This window comes from Ammodytes marinus (assembly GCF_949987685.1).
Source record: "Ammodytes marinus genome assembly, chromosome: 12".
NCBI lineage: Eukaryota > Metazoa > Chordata > Actinopteri > Uranoscopiformes > Ammodytidae > Ammodytes > Ammodytes marinus.
In genome coordinates, this window is record NC_137216.1 from 20822295 (window position 1) to 20845114 (window position 22820).

General features: G+C 40.4%; 1 protein-coding gene across 1 annotated transcript; it reads right to left on the reverse strand.

Moving 5' to 3' along the window:
- Positions 1-11038: 11038 nt before the first annotated feature.
- Positions 11039-22820, reverse strand: cbsb (cystathionine beta-synthase b; the record flags this gene model as incomplete). The annotated part of the gene is made up of 14 exons (XM_080038485.1): positions 11039-11169; positions 11488-11572; positions 11680-11788; positions 12112-12246; positions 12326-12403; positions 14615-14720; positions 14841-14925; positions 15035-15154; positions 15449-15540; positions 17842-18046; positions 18141-18220; positions 18390-18524; positions 22080-22186; positions 22666-22820. The coding sequence occupies 14 exons, from the start codon at positions 22818-22820 to the stop codon at positions 11039-11041; spliced, it is 1623 nt and encodes a 540-aa protein (XP_079894611.1).

The following is a 22820-nucleotide window of genomic DNA, read 5'->3' on the forward strand; positions in this document are numbered from 1 at the left end:
GCAGCTCTCAGGAGGAATCGAGTGGGAAAACCCTTTCACTCAGTGACAGTGAGGAAGCGTTGACGTAAGAGATGCAAAAAACAGATGGGAGGATGGGGACTCCCAAAATGGAAAAGCTCTTTAGTCAGAACAACAATAAGCATCTCTCCCAACTTCTGGCACGAACACACATAAACATCACTGCCCTCACGTGTAAGTACACTTGCACACGTAGGCCTATGCACTCTTCAGCCATTTTCTCTTTGAATTTCTCTCACAGACACTTCAAAAGCTTGCTGCACTACATCAAACGCACACATCACATAATCTGCCACATAGCTGCAATAAACGTGTGTTTTAATAGCAGCTGTGTGAGAGGCCACGCACTCTCTGCAGAGTGATCCAACTCTCACACGCACATACACTGTTTACGCTCTTATAAACTCCAGAGTCGGAACTTGTGTTACATCCTCTGTGAAAGCAGAGGACGTTAGGGTTACATAAGCCTGTGGCCCACAAGGTCACCGATAGCAGATACTCTGAAGTGTATGAGGTGGCTCAGAATAAGGTTACTGATAAACAAGGAGCCATTAAAATCGCTGCTGGTAACTGTAAATGTCAGTGGTCAGAAAATTGCATAATGTCAACTGTAGAAAACAGCATAAGCAGTAAGATATCTACATTAGCTACTAACTTCAAAACTAAATAGGTTTTCTCATAGAGGGTTTTACATCATACAATGTTGACTAATGTGTGTGGTGGCCATAAGAAATTAACTAATAACGCAGAGTCATTCTAATTACCTCAGGAAATCGATGATTTAGTGGAATAGTATGGCTGCTTCTTTGACACCAGGACTCTAACTAACTGATAACACGTAACGTCTGCAAAGTCTACCACATTTTATTTCATGTTGTGCAACTGCTGTGAAAGGAGTCCACACATGACAGCACTTTGTTCAAGCAGATCACTGCAGCAGGAAATGGCCTTGCATTGAATCACATGTTTCTATAAACCAGGGGTCACCAACCTATCATACAAATCATTGATACAAAGAGCAGTGTTACACAGAGCCTGAGCCAAGACTGCGATGTCTATGATGGCTGAACAAATGAATCTATGAATGCAAATGAAAGGTCGGAAAAGAAGCTGGAAACAGGGATTAAAATGCCTTTTGTGAGCATATCACGTAATGTAGCCCTTCAAAAACAGTGACGCCCGGGCCAGAGATAATCTGTTAATGGATGTCTGATTCCAAAACATTTTATTCTGAAGCACTGGGACCCTCATTTGAAGGGCTCCGACGTGTTCCTAGGCAGGCGGTACCCCCTTGCATGTCATGAAGTATTGAAAAGCTGCAGCGGCTTACAGCCTGAATTCGAGGTTTCGTAACAGAAAAGCCCAACTGTCCCCTGAAAGACACCTACACACACACACACACAACACACATCCTGCCCGGAGAGCGCTGTCTGTCTGTACCAGCTGACACGACAGCGCAGTCTGACTCACAGCAGCTCTACACTCCATCTAATGCACCACCTCTACCTATCCCTGCACATCATCATCACACTCCTCTCAGAGGCACCCATGCGTGTGTGTGTGTGTGTGTGTGTGTGTGTGTGTGTGTGTGTGTGTGTGTGTGTGTGTGCGTGCGTGCGTGTGTATGTGCGCACGTTTGCCAATGGCCTTGTGCGCACTTGTGGTTCTCTGGTCCAGAAATCTTTTTCTTTTCCTTCTTTTCTTCTGTGTATTCACTGTGCACTCCTCACACTGTTGGATTATTGAATGTATCCACCCTGCACTTTCACGTTTCCAGATTCCTTCCAGAAGTTATTTGAGGTGTTTCACCTCAAAGAATGTGGCAGGATGGGTTTTGGCTGTTTGTGCTCTGCTGCTTGGAGCAGAAGGGGTTAAAGAGAGTTCAAATCAAACTCAAATTTAAATTAATGTTCATAAAGAAAGCAATTTACATCTCATACAGCAGTGATGCAGGCAGTTACATGGAACATTTTATCAATTAATCATGTAGAAGTAGTGTTTTTCATATTTTTACTTTTGCAGCATGTCTGTGCTCTTCTCTTACTATATCAATTGTGACCATTGCTAACAAACCATTTTCTTATTATGGTCTACTTGCAATAAGTCTGGGGATGAAAATCAATCTGTTCCTCTGAGAGCTCCCCCTTGAGGCCTGGAGCACTTTGGTTGTGTTGATCTGAAATGAAGCATTTTTATGTTGTTTTAGTTTTTTCTGAGTTTGTGTGTTTTTCAATCTCCATAGTTACATTGTTTCTTTTGCTGAATTAATTTTGGATTTTTGTATGTGTTTATGACTTATTTTTTGTGTCTGTGCAGCTTGTTTCTCTAAATGGAAATGTTTGAGCCATTGTAGGGTGTTGGCCTTTGTTAGCCACCATACATTATGGTTAATATTTACAAAATTCAAAATTCATATAGACTAAGAAAAAAGAATGAGAACGAAGCCCTCATTGAAAGCTCTTCATTAGACTGAAACAACAACAGGACAAGTGTCCTTTGTGCTAGAACTGCATTACCCTTGGCTGACATTGTGGCCTGGGAGACAGCTCCCAAAAATGGAGTGTCTCTAAAGGGACACTGTAAGAAAACATGGTAAACAATAAACACATTTTGGCAACCACAATGTACACTGAGTGTTTAGTTATGCTGGTTGCCAAAATGTGTTAACTGTATCCCCCTTGCCCCTCCCAATAAAGGGCAAAGTTTAGTTTCAAACTGCTGTGTTATCCCTGAGCGGCCTGAGTGTGACGCAAGAGAGGGATCGTAACAAACAGCTCCATTGCCCTCAATTTGTTTCACTTTTTTCCCCTTCAAATTCAGTAGTTTAATCACATGCTATCGCCTGCTCTCTTTGCATGTCCGTGTGTCAGTCTGTATTGATTCCAGCTATCTACATCTGATGCAGACAAATATTAAGGCTTGTGCAGGAGCAGGGGGAATAATGAGGAATGACAAGGGCAGGTGGCTCTGTCATTTCCTTAAAATAGACGCTTATGATTAATACGTTTTGACGGAAGAATGATGCAAAATGAGAAATCAAAACTAAGAGGTGGTTCTTCCCCCAAAAAAAGATTCTTCACAATGTTCTCATTGCCCTGCGTCCCTGTAGGCTAAAGAGACGTTTCCTAGAAATCAACCAGGACTTTGCATGTTCTTCAGAGGAAAGTCACCTGAGCAGGATTCACAGTGGCTCTGGGTTTGACCCAGATGGAAAAAGTAATCACTCCATTTGAATGGAAAATTCTCCCACAAGAATACCCAGCTGTTTCTTAATGTGACGTTCCTTCTGTGGGAGCTTTATTTAACCGAGCTAAGAGGAGTCTAGTGAAAAGGTCAAGAGATATTTCACTTTCACTCTTCATGATGATTTGCTTAAATATGTCACTCCTACGTGTGGTTTCCAAGGAAAAAAACAAGAAAAGCGGCTCAGACATAGCAGCTGGTTGCCTCTTTTCTATGGTAAATAATAAACAGAATATGATATGAAAGGAAAGACTTCAAGACTGAATAGTTGATGTAGACATTTATATAACACACAAATGTGTATTTATGTATTTATGAATATAACTGGATTAATGTGGTCTAAAATTCACTTCTTTGTCATTTCCATCACGTAAATTTGTACTGAGACTTTTTTTGTATTACACTGGTCATACAGCAACACAATAAAGGCATTACTGACCCGCTCCCCCTTCCCACCTATCCCCACACAGAGCAACAGGTGAGTTTGTGATCCGTGTAACACTCAATACTAACAGGCCTCCGTATAGACAGGCACAGAGGAAACGCTACCATAAATATTTGCATTGAGGAAACCAGTGACCGGAACTCATTAGAACCCCTAGTAGAAAGTAGATGCATTGCAAGTGAGTGTAAGTAACTAACAATGAACGGATATGACCAAAAGTGAAATTGACTAAGATGCATAAATAAATAGACAAATGAATAAACAAAGACCAAATTAAAAAGATAGTATTTCATCATTCATCAACTATTACACAACTATACAGCACTGAAATAATTGGTACAATTTTTATGAGTTTGAGCTCAATTTTAACATCAGTCTGCTGCTACACTAACAGTGTCACTGTGACAGTGACAATGCTAAAATGTTGTTAACGTGCACAAAAAACAAAGGACAGTAGACGCTGATGGGAATGTCTTAATTTTGCAGGTAATTAGTGATGGACCGAATTTTAATATAGACCAAATGGTGGTGCTAGAGGAAAGTCGGGGCTCCAATATCAGCAAAGACAGAGGGCTTCATCTTCTGGGCACCATGAACGGGGGAAGCTTTTCTAGGTATGGGGGTCAGGAGTGACAGCATTCATACCTTTTCTGAGAAAAGGTATGAATGCTGTGAAGTCAATGGTATTTTGATTTAATTTGAAAGCAAAATGTATTTGCTTCCTTACATATGGCTCCTAATGGCAGCTGTGTATCGGTGGATATAAATGTGTGTTTTGAATAGTTTTTCTGTAGTCGATCATCGTCTTGAATTATTCTTCAGGATTAAAATGTAAAAACTTGAAAAGACTTATTTTAACTTTTACATCCATTTATGATTCTTCCAAGCACGGGTATACTGTTCTTTGAGGAACCACATTTGCAGTTCCTCTATAGCCATCACCGGAAACTTCAAAGGATTTTCTTTAAGATTTTCATCTGACTGTTTGTACTGGGTGTTGCCTGCAGCTTTCAGGATTTTTTTATGCAGCACGAACAAACCCGTGGGGACTACAGTACAGCACACACAGTTTATTGTTCAGTACACAGCGTATTCTTCATCATTAGACACTGAACTGTGCTATTTTCGACCCATATTGATTTCCCAGAGACGAATGGGAATGATAATGGCTCAGAGCTTGAACCATTTGGAGCGCTGACGCAAGTGCAACTTTCTAGGCGCGGGGGTCAGGAGTGACGGCAGGTGCCATGACCCTGTGACTGTGCTCGTGTGCGTTAGATAATGGGGGCCCGGAGTTGTGATGGGATTTGACAGCAGGGCCGTTACTCACACCGCCAGCAGCACAGAGGACTACAGGCCCGAGTGGAACTGGGTGGCAACAGCCCAGTGACGAGAGTCCTGTGTCACCCGCCGGTAGCTGTGCCCTGGCTCAGAAATTGATGGGGTTCAATTTGTACCACCATGACAGGGACATGTCATTCACACCACAGTTTGTGTGCGTGTGTGTGTGTGTGTGTGTGTGTGTGTGTGTGTGTGTGTGTGTGTGTGTGTGTGTGTGTGTGTGGTCTCTGCCGTCAGCCTGATCTCAAGCACACTCAACAAGAACAAGACGCTTATTGTGAAAGGTGCTATGAGGAACTTTTAAATATTTCTGAAATAGTCTAAAATTTCCTGTAACAGCAAACGAGACCATCAGTGCAAAGAACGCTATTTTTATATAGTTTTTCTTAATGCTTTTGTCATTGGAACTAATACCTTTTGTCAAAGTTGGGGGAATAAATCCTATCCTGTATGCGAAAAAAAAGTATGAACAATATTTAGCTTGAAAAACTACAGTTAAAGATGAGGGAAATGTCCCAGATTTGGTTATAAATCCAAGTAATGGACAAATTAAAAGTGTGACATTATGATGGCGTGACAAGGGACATACACAAAGTTATTAACTTAACTAATTTGAGAATCTTGAACATTCGTGCAACTTTTCGTGCCAATCCAATAAGCAGATGTTTAATATGTGAAAATTTTGACCTGCTGGTGCACTGGAGTGAACATTCCGAAGATCACCAATTTATAGGGATGTGTGTATGTGTGTGTGTGCGCGTACATGCATGCGCGTGTGTGTGTGCCTGCGTGCTTTTGTGTGTTCAAATGGTTTGGTCTCTGGTTGGTTGGTGTGTTCTTGCGTGCAGCTACTGTTTGAACACTGTTTGCACTGTGTGGCTGTTTGTGCTTGTCTAGTGGTCAGCCAGCACTAAGGGTCAGGCTCAGTGCTTTTCCCGGAGTATGTGAACTGAGGGGTTGATGACCAAAAGAGGGAGAAGGAGGAGTATGAAAGAACAGAATGGAAAATGCAGCAGAGGAGATAAAAGGCGCTGCAGACGTGTTGAAGCTATGGGAAAACTGAATGTGGTGTTTTCCACAAACAAAGAGGCCTGAGTAAAGGTTCCAGTCTGCAAGTATTTTTCTTCTCTAGTCTCATCTCTACTGGGGTGTAAAAAGTACACTTTCACACTTTAAAGGGGATTACGTCACATTGACATAGTGGCTCAGTTGCCTGGCAACTGCTCAAAGCCAAAATATATATAGCCCAGCATCATATTTACTAGGCTATACAAAAATGGGAGTGGTGGAAAGTACCTTACTACATTCACTCCCAAGTACTGTACTTGAAGTATTTGAGAGGTACAGGTCATTCCTTCTTCAAGAAATTTAAAAAAGAACCCTCCTACATTAGTAATTTAAAGCTGAGGACAATAATTAACCTCTAATTTTGAAATTATTCCCAGGAGGCCAAGGAGGCCCTGAAAGGCTGTGAGGGACCTGGGTGTGCGTCATACTTAATTATTTTTTAAATACAGGCACTGTTTTCAAACAAGAGTCACACACTAGCAGTAATTTTGCGACACCTTGAATCTGTTGATCTGCAAATAGTTTTGATTTTCTCATTATGTCAAGAAACAGCCAGATAGGATCAGACCAAACCGTTTATTTTCTGTTTTTGTTATAAGATTACTTTTGGGCATTTTCAATGCTTTATTTACAGTGCAGACAGACCTAGATGAAAAGGGGCGGAGAGGGGAATAACATGCAGAGAACATACCACGGGTAAGATATATTTTTTTAGTAGGTAATAACACATTTAAGTAGGTAAAAGGTGCAAATTCTAGTGAAAAAAATAAGGAAAAACTAGTTTTGCCTGGAGAAATTTAACCCCTTAAAAATGTGTTGGTCTTCACAAAACCAGATTCATGAAATGGGATTAAAACATATGATAATCATTTGTTTGTTAAGTCATATTTTAATTTGTGTACCTTTTAAGGTAAAGTCCTGTTGTACTTTGAGAGGAACATTTAGAGGCTAAATCAAATCCTGAGATGCAGAAGGGACATTATTTTTCTGATTTTTCTTAAACATCTTATTGAAAACAGGAAGCACGCAGCACTAGTCTGCCGATATGTTATATGGCAGAGTGGCCCATTTCAACTGATAAAGGGTGGATAGCTACTTTTTATGAACCACAATAGTATAGAATTTGGCCATAGCAAGCTTATTTATATTTATGAAGCCCCGTAGACAGAGCTACTAATGCTGTTGTTTTTCACTTGTTTTTTGCATTTCTCCCCTATAGTTGAGGGGGCCATGATGATTTCTTTCTTCTTAGATTTTAATATTAAGTCTATTCCCTAGGGCCCCTGGGCCTGGGCCCGGTAGCCCCGTGCGGTAATCCACCCCTTGCGTGGCTAAACTATATACTATACTTGTGTGACCAGGTAAATGTAAATGTTAGTGTGTAATATGTAGTGGATTTATAATCCTGATACAATGCTATATTATGAATATCTTTGCACAGTATGATAATGAAAACTTCTCAATTGTTGGACCATATCAACACACCTTTATTGATGGCCATTTTAAATGCTGATATTGGTGTTGCTTCTGAATTTTACAGCTTCAGATTTTCTAATATTTTGTCTCCTCATTTATAGTGAAGCGAGTAATAGCTGAAGGTGTAATTTAACTCCTGTACAAGACTTTTATTTGTGTGTAACTAATAAATATACAGTAAGATACTATACTTATGAGTATATTTACATATAAAAGTGTTTGCGTCATGCAACTTGTTGTTGCTGAGTTTTAATCTAATTATTAAATAACCTGTTGCTGTAATATATTTGAGAGTTCCGGTTACAGTCTTATATTTGCATCACAGATCATGCCTTTAAGGAAAACTGAATCCTGGCGACCAGAAAGTGTCCTTTTTAGTAGAACTGTGATTTATTTGATATACTGATGATACTTTTATATAAATCAGGGCTTCACTAGCATACTTAACAAGAAAAGAAATAAGCAAAATTCTGTTTAATTTTGACTCACTTTCCTCTATTTAGTTTTTCTTATTATTTTGACATTCTGGATTTGCCTCTCAGGATGACGGTATACTGATTGAATTAATCGATCTGAAAAGGCAACATCATTCGTTGGTTAAACTGAAGGCAATATTATATGTCACTTCAAAAGGGTTGCACCATATAAATGAGGTAAACACTTGAATGAGGTCTTAATGAGGATGTACAATGGCGATTTTCTGTATTTCTGTCATCAATCAATCAAACTTTATTTATATAGCACTTTTTATACAATCAAATGTAACACAAAGTGCTTAATACAACTCCCCCCCCCCACACACACACCCCCCACCCAGAGATATGCATACATGCAAAAACATTCCCCCTCCCACCCATCCATACCCCAAAATAAGAAATTCATTAAAAACAGGAAGGAGACTGCGCTGAGGAAACGCCATCATCAGAGAGAAAACACTAGAGACTGTAAAACTAAAACAATACAAAATAAAGAGATAAAATAAATAAGAGCTCTTTATAGCGATTAATAAAAACATTAAAAATAAAAATTATAGATAAATAAATAAAATTACATAGGATAGAAATGAATAAAATTTTAATTAAAAATAGTGATAATAATAATCAATAAATAAAATAACTAATAAAAGTAGTTATAAAAAGTAAATAAAAGCAGGCTACATATACATATATATATATATATATATATATACATATATATATATATATATATATATATACATATATATATATATATATATATATACATATATATATATATATATATATACATATATATATATATATATATATATACATATATATATATACATATATATATATACATATATATATATATAAAATAAATAAATAAATTAAAAGATATAAAATAATTAAATAAATAATGAAATAACTGAATAAAAAGTTGCTTAATTAAAAAGCCTGACTAAAAAGGTAAGTTTTTAGTTTGCCCTTAAAAATATCAACACTCTCTGCGGCCCTCAGGTTATCAGGCAGGGTGTTCCACAGACGTGGGGCGTAGTAAGAGAAGGATGCCTCACCGTGAGTTTTTGTGTGAAAATGTGTGTCATGTGCCTATTATACTGGAATCAAACCACGAGAAATGTATCACAACTTTAAAATAGGAGAACAGCACAAATTTCCAAAAGCAAAACTAATTCGACTCACTGATTGAGGAAGTGTTTGACCCAAAGATCACAATCCATGTGATTGTTTCCACATCAAAAGAAGAAGCAGCTGCTGCCTGCTGAGTGTGATGCGTTTGCCTCCAACCGTCAGACTATATGTGTTTGGTTTTTCTCAACTTTTACATGGCCTTTAGGGCTTTAGAAGGCAAATCAATCAGCAGATGAAAGCTGATTCAATCTGAGAAAACAAGAAATGAGGCTGAAAACCAATGGGTTCAAGGGCACAACAGACATAGGGCAGAAGGCTGCAGGAACATGTTTACCATGATTAAGGGATTAATGTGCAGGTGAGGATGAGGTAGACAGTTGCTGGACAGGGTTGGAATTGACTGGACACATTTGAAATGATACACACACAAAAACAGCTCAACAATCAAATAATCTTAAACATTAACTTTGAGCCTTCAGCCATGGTGAGTGGTTTAGGATTTAGGAAGGACTGGAACAATACAGCTCCCCCTTGAGGTAATTCAAATTAAATCAGGAAGAGAGCTGGAAAGCTTTTTAAAGACACTCGTGAAAATATTCTATACGATCCCAATTGTGGAAATCAACCAAGACCAAAACATTTTTTTTAAATCACAAACACTATTCATTTTAAAATGTTATATTCAAAGGGGCAACCCCTTTCCCATACATAAATGAATGAATGCTGGGGCGCCCTTAGCTCAGTTGGTAGGGCGTCCCCCCATGGGCCTCGGCCAGCAGCGGACCCGGGTTCAATTCCAGCCCGCGGACGTTCTCTGCATGTCACTCACCTCTCCGCCCCATTTCAACTCTGTCTCTAAATCAATAAAGCATAAAAATGCCCAAAAAATATCTTAAAAAATAATAATTAATGAATGAATGCATGCATGTTTGTATTTTGGCGTCTTGGCATTTATGTGACCTATTAACTATCTCATTATTAAGACTCATTAACTACGAAATAAACTACAAAGGGTGTAGAGAGGTGCAGCTGAATCCAAGAGGTTAGGAAGGTCACTACTACAGTTTTTACCGTTATGAAAGTCACCCGTAGGTATGCAGGTGCAGCCATTGCAGCGCGCAGTAAAAACATTGGTGCAACGACACAATGACAGGCTAGTGTGTTGTCCGACATTACAATAAAGACTGAAGAAAAACTCTTTCCAGCGGGAGAATATCAAGGCCAGCGTGTTTCCACTGTAAAGATGGTTAATTTACAGACTGAGTGAACCGAAAAAGTATCAATAAATGCTAAAAGCAAAGCCTGCTCAGGGGGTTGGATGGGGAACAAGATCTAAGCTGCAGACAAAGCAACAAGCTTAACTACAACTTTTAATAAAGGAATGAAGCTCACATACCCAAAACCAATCACTGCAATGACTGAAAATGAGGCAAAGTATTGTAAGTGTTTTGTTTTTATCTTTCCTTCAGTTTGACCCTATTATAGAGAGCTACAATGGAATCAGTATAAAACCATGACACTTTACTCAAAACAAATTAATAATTACTAATATCATTATATTCCAATAAAAGGTCAGCTTGCATAATCAATTATGTACAAATTATTCCTTACTCCCAAGCTCATTTATTTTCTTTTAAAATACATCACAAATACACTGAAATGTTAAAAAGAACTAAAAGAAATAAAAAGGATTCTTTAAAACAGGGGGGCCATGTAGTTTTTTGGCAAACCTTAGTTAGTTGTTTCAGACCATTTCCATCTTCAGATTCATGCTATAGACCCTATACACTGAGGAGAAACATGACTTGATCTGCAGAAGCTCGTGTGCGGCCTCTTAAACAGCTGTTGGCGGCAAAGACGTTCTGTCCCGCAGCGAGGATTCAGATGACGAGTGATCCTCTGTGGCAATGAAGTCGAGGAGGTCAATCGCTGTCACGACTCCAAACAGCGGAGCCGAGCAATCAACTGAGAAAGGGAAAAGGAGCGGGATAAATTACATTTAGCCATTGTACATTTTAAAGACTGATATGGTTATTCGTTTGCTTACAAGGAGGACGCAGAGAAAATCGTATTTACCATTGCTTAAAAGAAAAGATTACAATTTTGCAAGATTCGCTTATTTTCTTTCTATAGTAGAGCTAGTCAAACCAGTCGAAACCATTTATCCCCTAGTGGTAGAGAGTTACCTAAGCACAAAGACTAGAAAACAGGGAAACGGCTAGCCTAGTTCTGTCCAACGCTTACAAAATCCTACAAACAGCTGTAAAGAATAAATTATCTTACACTGGGTCTGATCGTGCACCACCAGGGCAATCTTGCTTGTTTCAAGGATGCGGGACAGCATCCCCAAGTTGTCCGTCAAATGCACCTGGGAGCAAATGTGTTACAAGTACAACATTGAATTGCATGTAAAACTTTATGTGAATATTTGCTGTCCAAGTGAAGAATCACTCTGAGTCACTTCTACTGGCTGACCTGTTTAAAATGCTTGCAGAGCGCCTTGATAACTGCATCAGAGGGTTCCACCTTGCCAGCCGCCATAGAGGAGAGGATGGCTCCCACAGTCACAATCCCTAGGATCGCACTGTAAAATACAAAAAAACACACCTGTCACCTGCTGATCCTGATAGTGATGTACACAAAAAGTTAAGTCTAACCTGAGTCTAAAGAGAGCTGTGTTGAAGTCTACTTGCATGCACGTTTGAGAAAGTCACATAACTTCAGCTGCTGAATTTCTTCAAGTTGCACAGGCAGGCAGGTTTTCGATATACAAAATAACACCTTAGCTTTAACCTAAGCAATAACAAATATACTAACAACGATTGAATATTAAACGTGAATGTCAGTGATTAGCCTTTTTGTTTGCATTATGAAAAAGCGTCATGGAAAAGTCCGCTAGACGTTTACCCTGACTCGTCGACAACAGGGGCCTGGTCCAAAGCTTTCTCCTTCAGGATCTTGATGGCATTGTGGCAGGACATAGATGGCGACAAGGTGAGTGGGGCAGCCAGGTGGAGACTGCGGACAGTCATGTTCCACCACCTTAACGAGACAGAGACAAACGATTCATACAACTATCAAGCAATATGTTTCTGGGGTTTTTCCCCGCCAATTTTCTCACCAGGGTTTAAAGTCCATCGGCGGCTCCTTGGTGAGGAAGCCCTTCTCAAACATCCACTCGTCATTCAGGAACTTGGACCTGGAGGACAAACGACCGCCACGAGAGAACAAAACTGATTAGTGTCATGTTTGTCATCTTCTAGATTTTTCTCTCATTTGTGCACAACAATTTTGAGAACATTTGTAGACGTCATGGTTTCCACATGAAGGCAAAGTGATATGTAGTTTAAATTTGTTTTAATTGCTGTGTGTGCAGCGATGGAAGAAGTACTTAGATCCTTTACTTCAGTGAACATATACCAACACCAACCACACTGTGAATATCTCAACAGATGGATTACCATTCATGTTGCTCTCAGGATGAACTCCAATGACCGTGGTGATCCCATTACTTTTCCTCTAGCGCCATCTTCAGGACTCTTTGTCTTTCTTAATATTTAAGTCGTGAAATTACTTCAAAGTTGTGGATAGACAATTTATAGCAGGAGATTATCCTGTGACAGGACTAGTATGTCTCAACCTGTTCTCTGTTGCTTATCTCTTATTTTGTGAACAATTGACTAAGCTTAGATCGCAGACACTTTTGTAATAAGTACAAAAACAGAACACAAATAATGATAAAAATTTAGCAGAATAAGCAGTTGTAAGATATCATTGAAAGTAAAAGGTCTGTCCTAGAGTCAGGGGTGTAAAGTAGCGAATTACATTTACTCGCGTTCCTGTAATTGAGTAGTTTTTTTGGGTATTGTAATTTTTTAAGTGATTTTTAAAACCTATACATTTACTTTTACTTTGAGTATGTTTATTTTGAAGTATTGTACTTCGCTACATTTTATATCACCTGCGTTACTGAGTAAAAAAATAGATAGGGAAACGAGAGAAAAGAAAAGAAATATCGCGGGGGGCTTTTATTTTTACGGCACAATACCGGAAACTAACACAGTGAATGATCGACAGGAGGAGAGAACACAATGTAACTAAATGATAACAAACATTGCTTCCCTTTATCATTAAAACAAAATAATCCTAGTTAAACTATCATTGTACCGCACGTGAAGGCTTTTAAATGCAGCAAACCTTTCATCCAGCCGTGCGATCGGCCCCTCCCTCACCTGATAGGCTAGTTTAGCTTTCAGCTTAACAGTGCACAGTAGGATGAAAAGTCAGCCTTTGGTCGAGAAGAAAGGTAAAACTAATGGGCAAGATATGTTACACGCGGACACGCGAGTCAGATGAGATGCGCGACCGTGAGAGAGAGAGAGAAAAAAAGGCATATGCGACCCAGCTGCACCTCAAAACATCACGACCAATTAGTTTACTCACTTTAAGTCAAATCCAAGTGGTCTATGACCAAGCAATAAAGGAATAAAAAACACTGGAAATTTAAAGCTCCTTGACTCTTGCCACCACAACAGTCATCAATTAAGAACACTGTAGCCTACAATGCAACTTGCTTTTCCAGCCAGCTCCATGAGATATAAATAAAATATGCCCTCACATTCCTGCTAGCAAAAGACATGCCCTATCAATAACATTTGCAACGGTTTATTTTGATTTTGACACTAATTTTATTTAATTATTAAAAATATGTTTTACAAAGGATATTTGCATTTTCATTGTTTTCAGTTCAATTAGGATACGTTTAAAGTCAAAAGTCATGGTTTCAAATGTTACATAAGTGCATGTTGCAGTTCTTAAATCAATTGATAATTGTCTATAATAATTGTGATTACACAATGTCAATCAAAATAATCAAGATTATGATTCTTGTCAAAATCGAGCAGCCTAACCTTGCAATTTCCATGGTTTAGATAAATTATACACAATTACATTATTAGAACTGCAGCTGCAGTCTGTTTAGGTCTGTAGACCGGTTAAATTCCCACATTAACAGATTATTTGCTCCATGTTTGCTTATCTAAAGTATAATGACACAGTATACATCCATACATGTGTGGTGACATGATTTGTTTAATTTGTGCACTTTAATTTGTAAAAGTGTTGCATTAATTAAACAGAACTAGTTTGAGATGTATATCTCCTTGTCCTTATATAGCCTATGCCCTACACTGAAGAGACCCCTGCCCCCTCCCGCTGTTAAAAAGTAACTAGTAACTTGTACTTTAAGTACATTTTAAATCAGCTACTTTTTCACTTTTACTTCAGTAGATTTTTAGACCAGTACTTTTACTTTTGTAAAATTTCATCTAAGTAATCATACTTTTACTTGAGTAGAATATTTTTGTACTCTTTCCACCTCTGCCTAGAGTATAGAAAATATGTCCCTTACATGTAGTTGCGGACAGAGTCAGGCAGGATGACTACACAGCGCTGTCCCTCCTCAAGCTGCTGAGCCATCTTCACTGCTGCTGCCATGGCTGACCCCGAGCTGCCACCTCCAGTAAAACAGGCAAACATCATCATTATTATTATTATTATTATTATTATTATTATTATTATTATTATTAGACCTCCACATGGCAGTACAAAAGGCATCAGTTGCTCAGTAAACTTACCACACAGAAGACCCTCGTCTCTGATCAGCTTGCGTGACATGGTGAACGTTTCCATATCAGAGGAATCATACCATGAGTCCACTAGCTGAGCAACAGAGAAGCAGTAGTTTGTTTATTTAAGGCGCATTGTTATTGTACTGTTTGAAGATTAGAACGAGCCACAACCTGCACGTTTGAATTGTGCAAAAACTCACAGAAGTGTCCAACACTGTCGGGATGAAATCAAATCCAATTCCTTCCACTTCATAAAAAGTCTTTGTTTTGTTCTTGTTTGATCCAACCAGATTGGAGCCCTCAGGCTGCACAGCGACTATCTAAAACAAACAAGAAGACGGTGTTGAGAATGTAAACACTGCCGCATGAAGTGGAACTGACATGCTTAGTCATTTTTGAAAGAGCAGAGAAAACGTGCATGCCTCCACTGATGTCGTGTAGGTTTTCAGGAAGGAACTCTAGTACTATAAGGGTTTATATAGGCCTATCTCTAAGATCAAACAGACCTCCAAAAGTACCTCACATCACATGTTCTCCACGCAAATCCCTCTCTAATCACGTCCACAGATCAAGCAAGAAATAAATAAATAAAATTCAAAGAGGATGTGTCTTGCCTTGATATTGGGGCACCTCTCTTTCAACTTCCGAGCAATACCAGTAAACGTCCCGCCTGTGCCAGCTCCAACCACCAACATGTCCAGTTTACCTGAAAGGAGGAGCAAGTTATTTGATATGGGATAACAGCAAACAGTTGGAAACAACAACAGCAGACATTGGCGAGTTCCTCAACGATGCACACTAGGGGTGGGAATCTCTTGGCACCTCACGATTCCATTCGATTCAAAATCGATTCTCAATGCATCTCGATGCAAAACATTTTTTACGTACATACCCATGTGGGATTTTCAAAAATATATCTATGTACACATCTGAGTTTGCTACTCAGAGTTTGCTAATCACTTCCTACTTTTGTGATGATCATTAAAGACAATCAACAGATGAATAACCTCTAATATTGTTTAAGAGAAAAAGCTTTTCTTGTCACAAATATGACTAGGGCTGTCGCGATAACCACACAGATGAAATACTGCAATATTTTCAAGCCAATCGCAGATCATGGGCGGTCACCCCAACAACCGCACGTGACGTCCATGGACCTGTTATAAAAGGTGACGAACCCCCGTTTTTCAAAACTCATATTTGGAAAAAAGATTTGAAGACCAGATCTTGTTTTTAAAAAGGAAATTAATTTTATTTATTAAAATCATATACGAACATTTAATAAAACACTTTCCTTCATTGCAAATGAACAGTGTACAAATAGACTTTATTCCTCTGCTCCGCTGTGATCGCTCTCGCTGTCATCTCTCTATGCTCTGGTTCGGTCAGCCTCGCTGCTGTCCTCGGCATCTGAGACGCAACATTTATTTAATGCTCATAGTTAATCACATAGGCTAGTGCTGAAATGAAAGCTATCAACGCCGTGGTTTAAGGCTGAAATGATAACCGGGGCACGTTACAGTTGTCGATTGGAAGGCTTCCGCAATCTCCGTAAGACCTGTGTCTAACTGTCGGAGCTAGGATAACAGTAGGAGAAAGTTGCCCTGGTCTGCCTTCTCAGAGCGGGAACACTCTTTACTATGAGCCCGAATTCTCTGGTCATATCTCGGGCGAGTTTTGCCGTACAGCAACACTCTATCCCCAGCGTGGCCCGTCTTAATCTGTGGAGGGAAAGGAACTGACTGTGTTGTGTTGGTTTCTCCCTGATTCTTGCACTTTGCACTATAGTGCCCAGGCCTGCGTACATGTTGTGATGTGTGCGTCCGTCACTGTTTTGTACTGTTATGTGTTGTCACCTCTCCTCGCTGTAAACCAATTTGCCCTCTTGGGACACTAATAAAAATCTTGAATCTTGAGTTTACAGCCGATAAAGTTACAATCACAACGACCGTATGGACAGCGTTTAAATAAAGCCTCTTATTCTTATTATCATTAGGGCTTTGATGCAAATGATGAAATCTAAACATTATGGCGGCTGTGGTGTGCGTAAAAGGAAAAGCGCAGTTGGCAATCTGATCTCTCCTTACTGCCACAGTAAAAGTTGATCGCACAGCCGATTCCTGCCTCTGACACGTTGACTCGCAACATAATGATTTCAGGCTTTGCATTGGCTTTTGCGATGTCCCGTGCCTCGTTTTCTCTCCACACAAAGCGTTCTCTCTCCCATTGCACACACACATGCCCCGGCCGCTTCCGAGAGCACAGACAGTGTTGGTTCCAACTGATAAAAAAATTAAATAAACACAACTGAAGCTATGTAAAGCGCTTTGAGTGCGAGAAATGCGCTGTATATTAAATATAGCCTATTATTATTATTAAGCTGAATGGTCGCTCTGGTAACGGGACGAAGAATACTAGACCCCGAATACAAGACAACCCGACTTTTTACGACCTATTTCCAGGGGAAAAAACCCTGTCTTACCTATAATTAGATCTAAAAAAGGGGTGGAGCAATTATATCGCATACCGCACTGTTTAGCCATGTTTAATCATGTTTTTATAGGATTTATATTCTATTATTTTCTATGTCATTTCAACACATTGAGCAAAAAGTATGGCTTGGAATTCAGCTCTCATACAAAAACGTAAACAGAAATAAAGCCAGTGCAGGTCATATGGGTTTGCTGCTCTCAGCCCTTTTGTCGCCACTTTTGTTAAAAAGTCGCACTTGTGTGGTGTGCATGCGCAGTGGCGCAGGAAGTGCTAGTATTCACGAATCGGATTAAAAAATTAAAAAATAAAAATTATTAAATTCCGATTATTAATCTATCTGAATCGATTCGGAATTGTTCGAGAGAGAATTGCAATGCATCGGAGAATCGATTTTTTTTCCCACCCCTAATGCACACTATGCATTTAGGCAAGGAACGCTGATATAGTGTGATGAAGCTGGAAAAAAAGGACAATTTACAAATTTCAATGAGAAAAAGAAACTTAAAATACAAACCATCACACTGTTCAAGTATCTCCTCAGCTGTGGTGTCGAAGTGAGCAACGGGGTTGCTGGCATTGCGGTACTGGTCGAGGATATGAGAGTTGGGGATCTCGTTTTTTAGACGCCAAGCTAGGCCCATGTGAGATTCTGCTGTGTCGAAAGCTGCCGAATTAGGTGTGCGGATTATTTCTGCCCCGAGAGCTCTCAGCGTGTGCACCTAAAAAACAAAACACACAGATCAAACTTAAAATGAGTCAAAATTCCCCTATTAAACTATGGAGATCATTGTGTTGGTTGAACCAGCTGCGTACCTTCTCCATGCTCATCTTCTCGGGCATGGTTACGATACAGCGGTAGCCTTTAATCGCAGCCACCAGAGCAAGGGAAATACCTGCACATAGACAGAAGACGAGCATTTATGTCTACCCTCTCATTATGCAGGAAAAATCATGGTGAACGGATTCTGGTCTGCGCAGTGTCTCTCATCTCTTCACATGGAATCACAGCTTCTCCTGCACACACAGCTTGGATTTTTACCAATGAATATACAATGGACGTACCCGTGTTACCAGAGGTGGGCTCGATGATCGTGTCTCCTGGTTTGAGGATCCCGGCATTCTCTGCGTCTTCCACCATCCGCAGTGCCACCCTGTCTTTAATGCTGCCTCCTGCATTGAAGAACTCACACTTGACCACTTAACACAGTCACACACGAGAGAGAAAAAATGAAGTCACCAAGTTTGTTTCGGTTTGATCTGGAGTCTGAGGGGATCTGGTGAAATGCCATATGGAAAATACATTTCGCTTTATTTCATTTTGAATCATAAAAATCCACTGAAGTTGAAACGAGGTTCCTTGTCTCATTTAGCAACGGGTATAAACTCAAATGTAATTAAGTACGGGCCCTCAAGTAACTTATTGTTATCCACCATACTTATTCTTCCGCCACATTTTCTAGCGCTATCTCCTCCCACACCGTTGCATATAAAAGCGCAAAAAATAAAATCACAAAACGTCAGTCCCCACCCCACAGGGTGTGCTATTATACAGTTTTTTTGATTTTCCACAAAGGGGCGGGACTGAAAAAACTTTGAAAGGCCACGCCCCCGCAGGTCCGATTCACTTGAAATTTCCAAGAGTACCTATTTGCAGACCCATGGAGAAAAGGAGCTCCACCGGAGCCACGCCCCAAACTCATTTCATTGGTCAGAATTGTAACCTACTCTGAGTCTGTTTTCACCTATGGTTTTCACTTTACGCTGCAGCTCCGACTGAAGAAAGAGTCACTGCCACAACGCGTCCCTGTACAGTTTAAAGCAAAATCACTCCATAGAAATCTCCATCGGGATGTTTTTATCATTTCCTGATGATTTTACGTTTGACCGATCATTTATCTGATCAGTAGCGTAGTTCTCAGCCCTCGTGCCGTTCATATGTGATCACAAAGTCACAGACGAGTATCGATCGTTCAATAGCTTAATATGAATATAGAAATTATATAATAATTAAAACTGTGATCACTAGAGGACAAGGGATCTGGTAAATCAATCAGGATCTAGAATGGAAACTGTCACCTTATGTGTCTGTCTTTCATCCCACTTTTAAAATGAGCTGTTTATTTTAATGTGGTGGCACTTTTTGTGTTTTATTTATAAGAGTTTATATTTGTATGCGATTGACCTAGGCTACTTGTGATAATTGTGAATTAAAGAGACGGATTTCAGAAGATGTACACAAAGCTTCGTTGCTTCATTCATCTTCTACCTCAACATCTACTTTTTACCACCGTCCTGGCGACTTGGGACCCTTAACAAACTGACTTATTTGACTGTCTTTTACTGTCTACTAGCACCATAGCCGGTGTCTTGTTATTATTCACCGCTAGGTGAACGCCGGCAGTAAAACAAAAAGAAGAAGGAATTTCCTGCTTCCGGTGGAGCTCCACTTTCCCCATGGGTCTGCAAATAGGTGCCTCTCGAAATTTCTCACACAGGTGTATGTTAGGGTGCTCTACAAAAACACATAAAAAAATAGCTTGAAAAACATGGCCGCCATTGACCAAAAAGTTTACACAGGAGCGGGGCTTATTAACAAATTGGCCATAACTCATTGACCATAGGTCCTCCAATCATCATCATAAAACTTGCTGGATATGTGCACAAGACATGTGGTAGCATGTCCCCCAAAGCTTGTTGAGATTAACACGCCCCTTTACCCCTAACTGATTGACTTGAAATTTCTTACACATGTACAGCTCATGGTGCTCTACAAAAAAGACTCTTGGACCATAGGGGTCAGCCATTATTCCCCCCCCCTAATTTGCATAACCTGAAAAACAGTCTTTATGGATTTCCAACCCATCATCACCAAATTGTGTACACGGCCTTAAGGGACTGACATACACATGTGTAAGAAGTTATAGCGAGATAGCTCGAGAAACATAGCCGCCGCCGTTGACCAAAACGTCTTCGCATGAGTGGGCCTTTGCTGCTGATTTGCCACGGCTGCAACCTTCAATTGGCCAAAACTTGAGACTCAAAATGGAAAGCATGCAGCGGCGCCAGGCGGCCCGTACTGTTAAAATCTCTGCGGGATGTTCTAGTTTTTAACTGTAATTGGGTATAAAATGTCTTTTTCCTCTTAAGGTGCCAACACACTGCACATCGCCGTGCGGCGAGTTTACATAGGAAGTCAATGTATTTCGAGCGCCGCCACGCGCATCGGCGGCGAGCGGTTCACGCGGCGCTGCCAGGGGCGGCGCGGCCACCGCAGAAGTTGAAAATATTGAACTTTTCGCCGCCGGCTGCGCCGCGATAGCCAATCAGCGTTGAGCTCCTTCCGACGTCACTCGGGTGAGTCTGCTGAGCTACAAGACACGTGAAACCTGGCTGGCGGTGCAGTCGGGAAAGGAGGGATGAAGGGAAAAAGAAGGAAAAGACAGAGAGAGAGAGAGAGAGAGAGAGAGAGAGAGAGAGAGAAAGAAAGTTCCAACACATCGATAAAATGTATGACAGCAGTTTAATGAGACACCTTTTAGTAAAAGGAGCAAGGAATAGACTCACATTATAGAAGAGAGAAGGAGAGAAAGCCAGGGAAGATGTACTGCAGATGAGTGAATATGCAGAGACAATGCAAACTAAATACGACAACTGACACTTCCAAACATTTCCCTAAACATCTGAAAATCTGTTTGGGTTTTCTCTACATGTTGATATGCCGGCGTGAGTGTGTATGCACGGCCATGGATACGTGCGTGTGTGTGTGTGGGCGCATGTGTGGGTGTGTTTACGAAGCTTGGGTGGCAGCCAGGTGACGGGGAGAAATGTGTGAGAGGTGCAGTGAGACCAATACAAGGGCCGATGGCAGAGATGATGAAGGCAGAATACTTCAGAGACTCTCCCAACAAAAACAAATCAGTGAGGATGACGACGATGATGAGAGAGATGTAAATAGCGGGAAGAAACTGGGCGTGCACATTCAATGAGTCATCGGGCGGCGGCGGCCTCAAATGAGCCAAAATGATCACGCGGCGCGGAACCTGCGATTCGCGCGGCCAACCGCCGCGCCGCGGTGTGCAGTGTGTTGGCACCTTTAAACTGATGCCTCTGACGAGATTCTTCCTCACTGCTGACAGCAGTTGGCGCAGGTGAGGAAACATTGCAATGAAATCAAACTCAGCAGCACTTGAAACCTTAATGTTCTTAACAACAGCTGCTTCCTCTCAACATTCTTTGAGAACAAGCAACAAAAGCTTATTCACTAGCAACTATCAAAATAATGTTTACGTGTATGCATTTATCCCCCTGAAAAAAGTGTTTCTTGGCCCTGTTCCCAAAAATTTGATCCCAGGTAAGACTTAGCGGCAATCAAATCCAGCCAATATTTTGTTTTTCAGTCCCACAAGGGTTTGACACATTCTGCAGTGCAGAAGTGTCTTTCCTTCAATGCATGTGCATGTGTATATGGTCATGTTTGTAAGAATTCATAGAAATGAATCATCAATACTATCATGACTATCAAAATTGTATGTAACTGAAGGTAAAAAAAAACATTTTGTCTTGCAAATAATTATTAAGAATGGCAGCTACTTCCAATTTTCTTTTTACCTTTTTAAGGGCATGTAGGGGAAAGAGTTAAAAAGTTAAAACTATCTTGAGCAAAGTAGTGGAGGTGCATTTTGCAGTTACTGTCATGCAAGCATGTGTGTCATAGGATAGCTCTTTCTGGATTCTATGAAAGCTTTTACTCACAAATATCACACTTGATTCCAAATTCCTTTGGGATTCTGTTCAAACGAACCAGAGGCGTGTGTCCAATTTGACCCAGGATGTTGGGTAGGATGCTCGGGGCCTTGGTGCTATGACGGACACAAGAGAAAATACTCAAGAAAAAAATCACCATCATCTGTTCGGCGTAGACTTGCTTGCGCCATGTTTCATGCCCAAGAATCACCTTTCCCGGAGCAATCATGTTGATTAATTTACATCAAAAGACCCATGGTGGAATTTGAAAACCACAATGCCATAATACATATTCCAGACAATGGATTCACACTGTTCCACTGATCAATAGTGGGCAATAATATGTCCAGAAACACACTTGTGCCATTAAAGACAGAAAAGAAGAACACTGCGAGTTCATAAACATGGATGCAAACAATGCAGTAGTAACTTTAGAAGAGACATGCATTGCACATAATGTAAGCCATGGAGTACATGCAATGGGCATTCAGGCTGAAGTTCTCCTTATTAAACTCCTACCCCCTGACCTTTCAAGCCCCCCCAGCAAGACTCTAACAAAAGCAACTGGTTTATCTTTAGAGCTTGCATTACTTACAGCTTTTGGTGGTGATGAGGGGACTCTGCTGGATGTGCACCAAGCCTCCAGGTGCACCTGCTGGGTAGATCAGGGCGGGTCCACTTCCTCTGGTCAGCAGTCTTTTCTCTGTTCTCGCCCCGTCTTCCGCTGTACGATCCATCCTGGACCTTCAT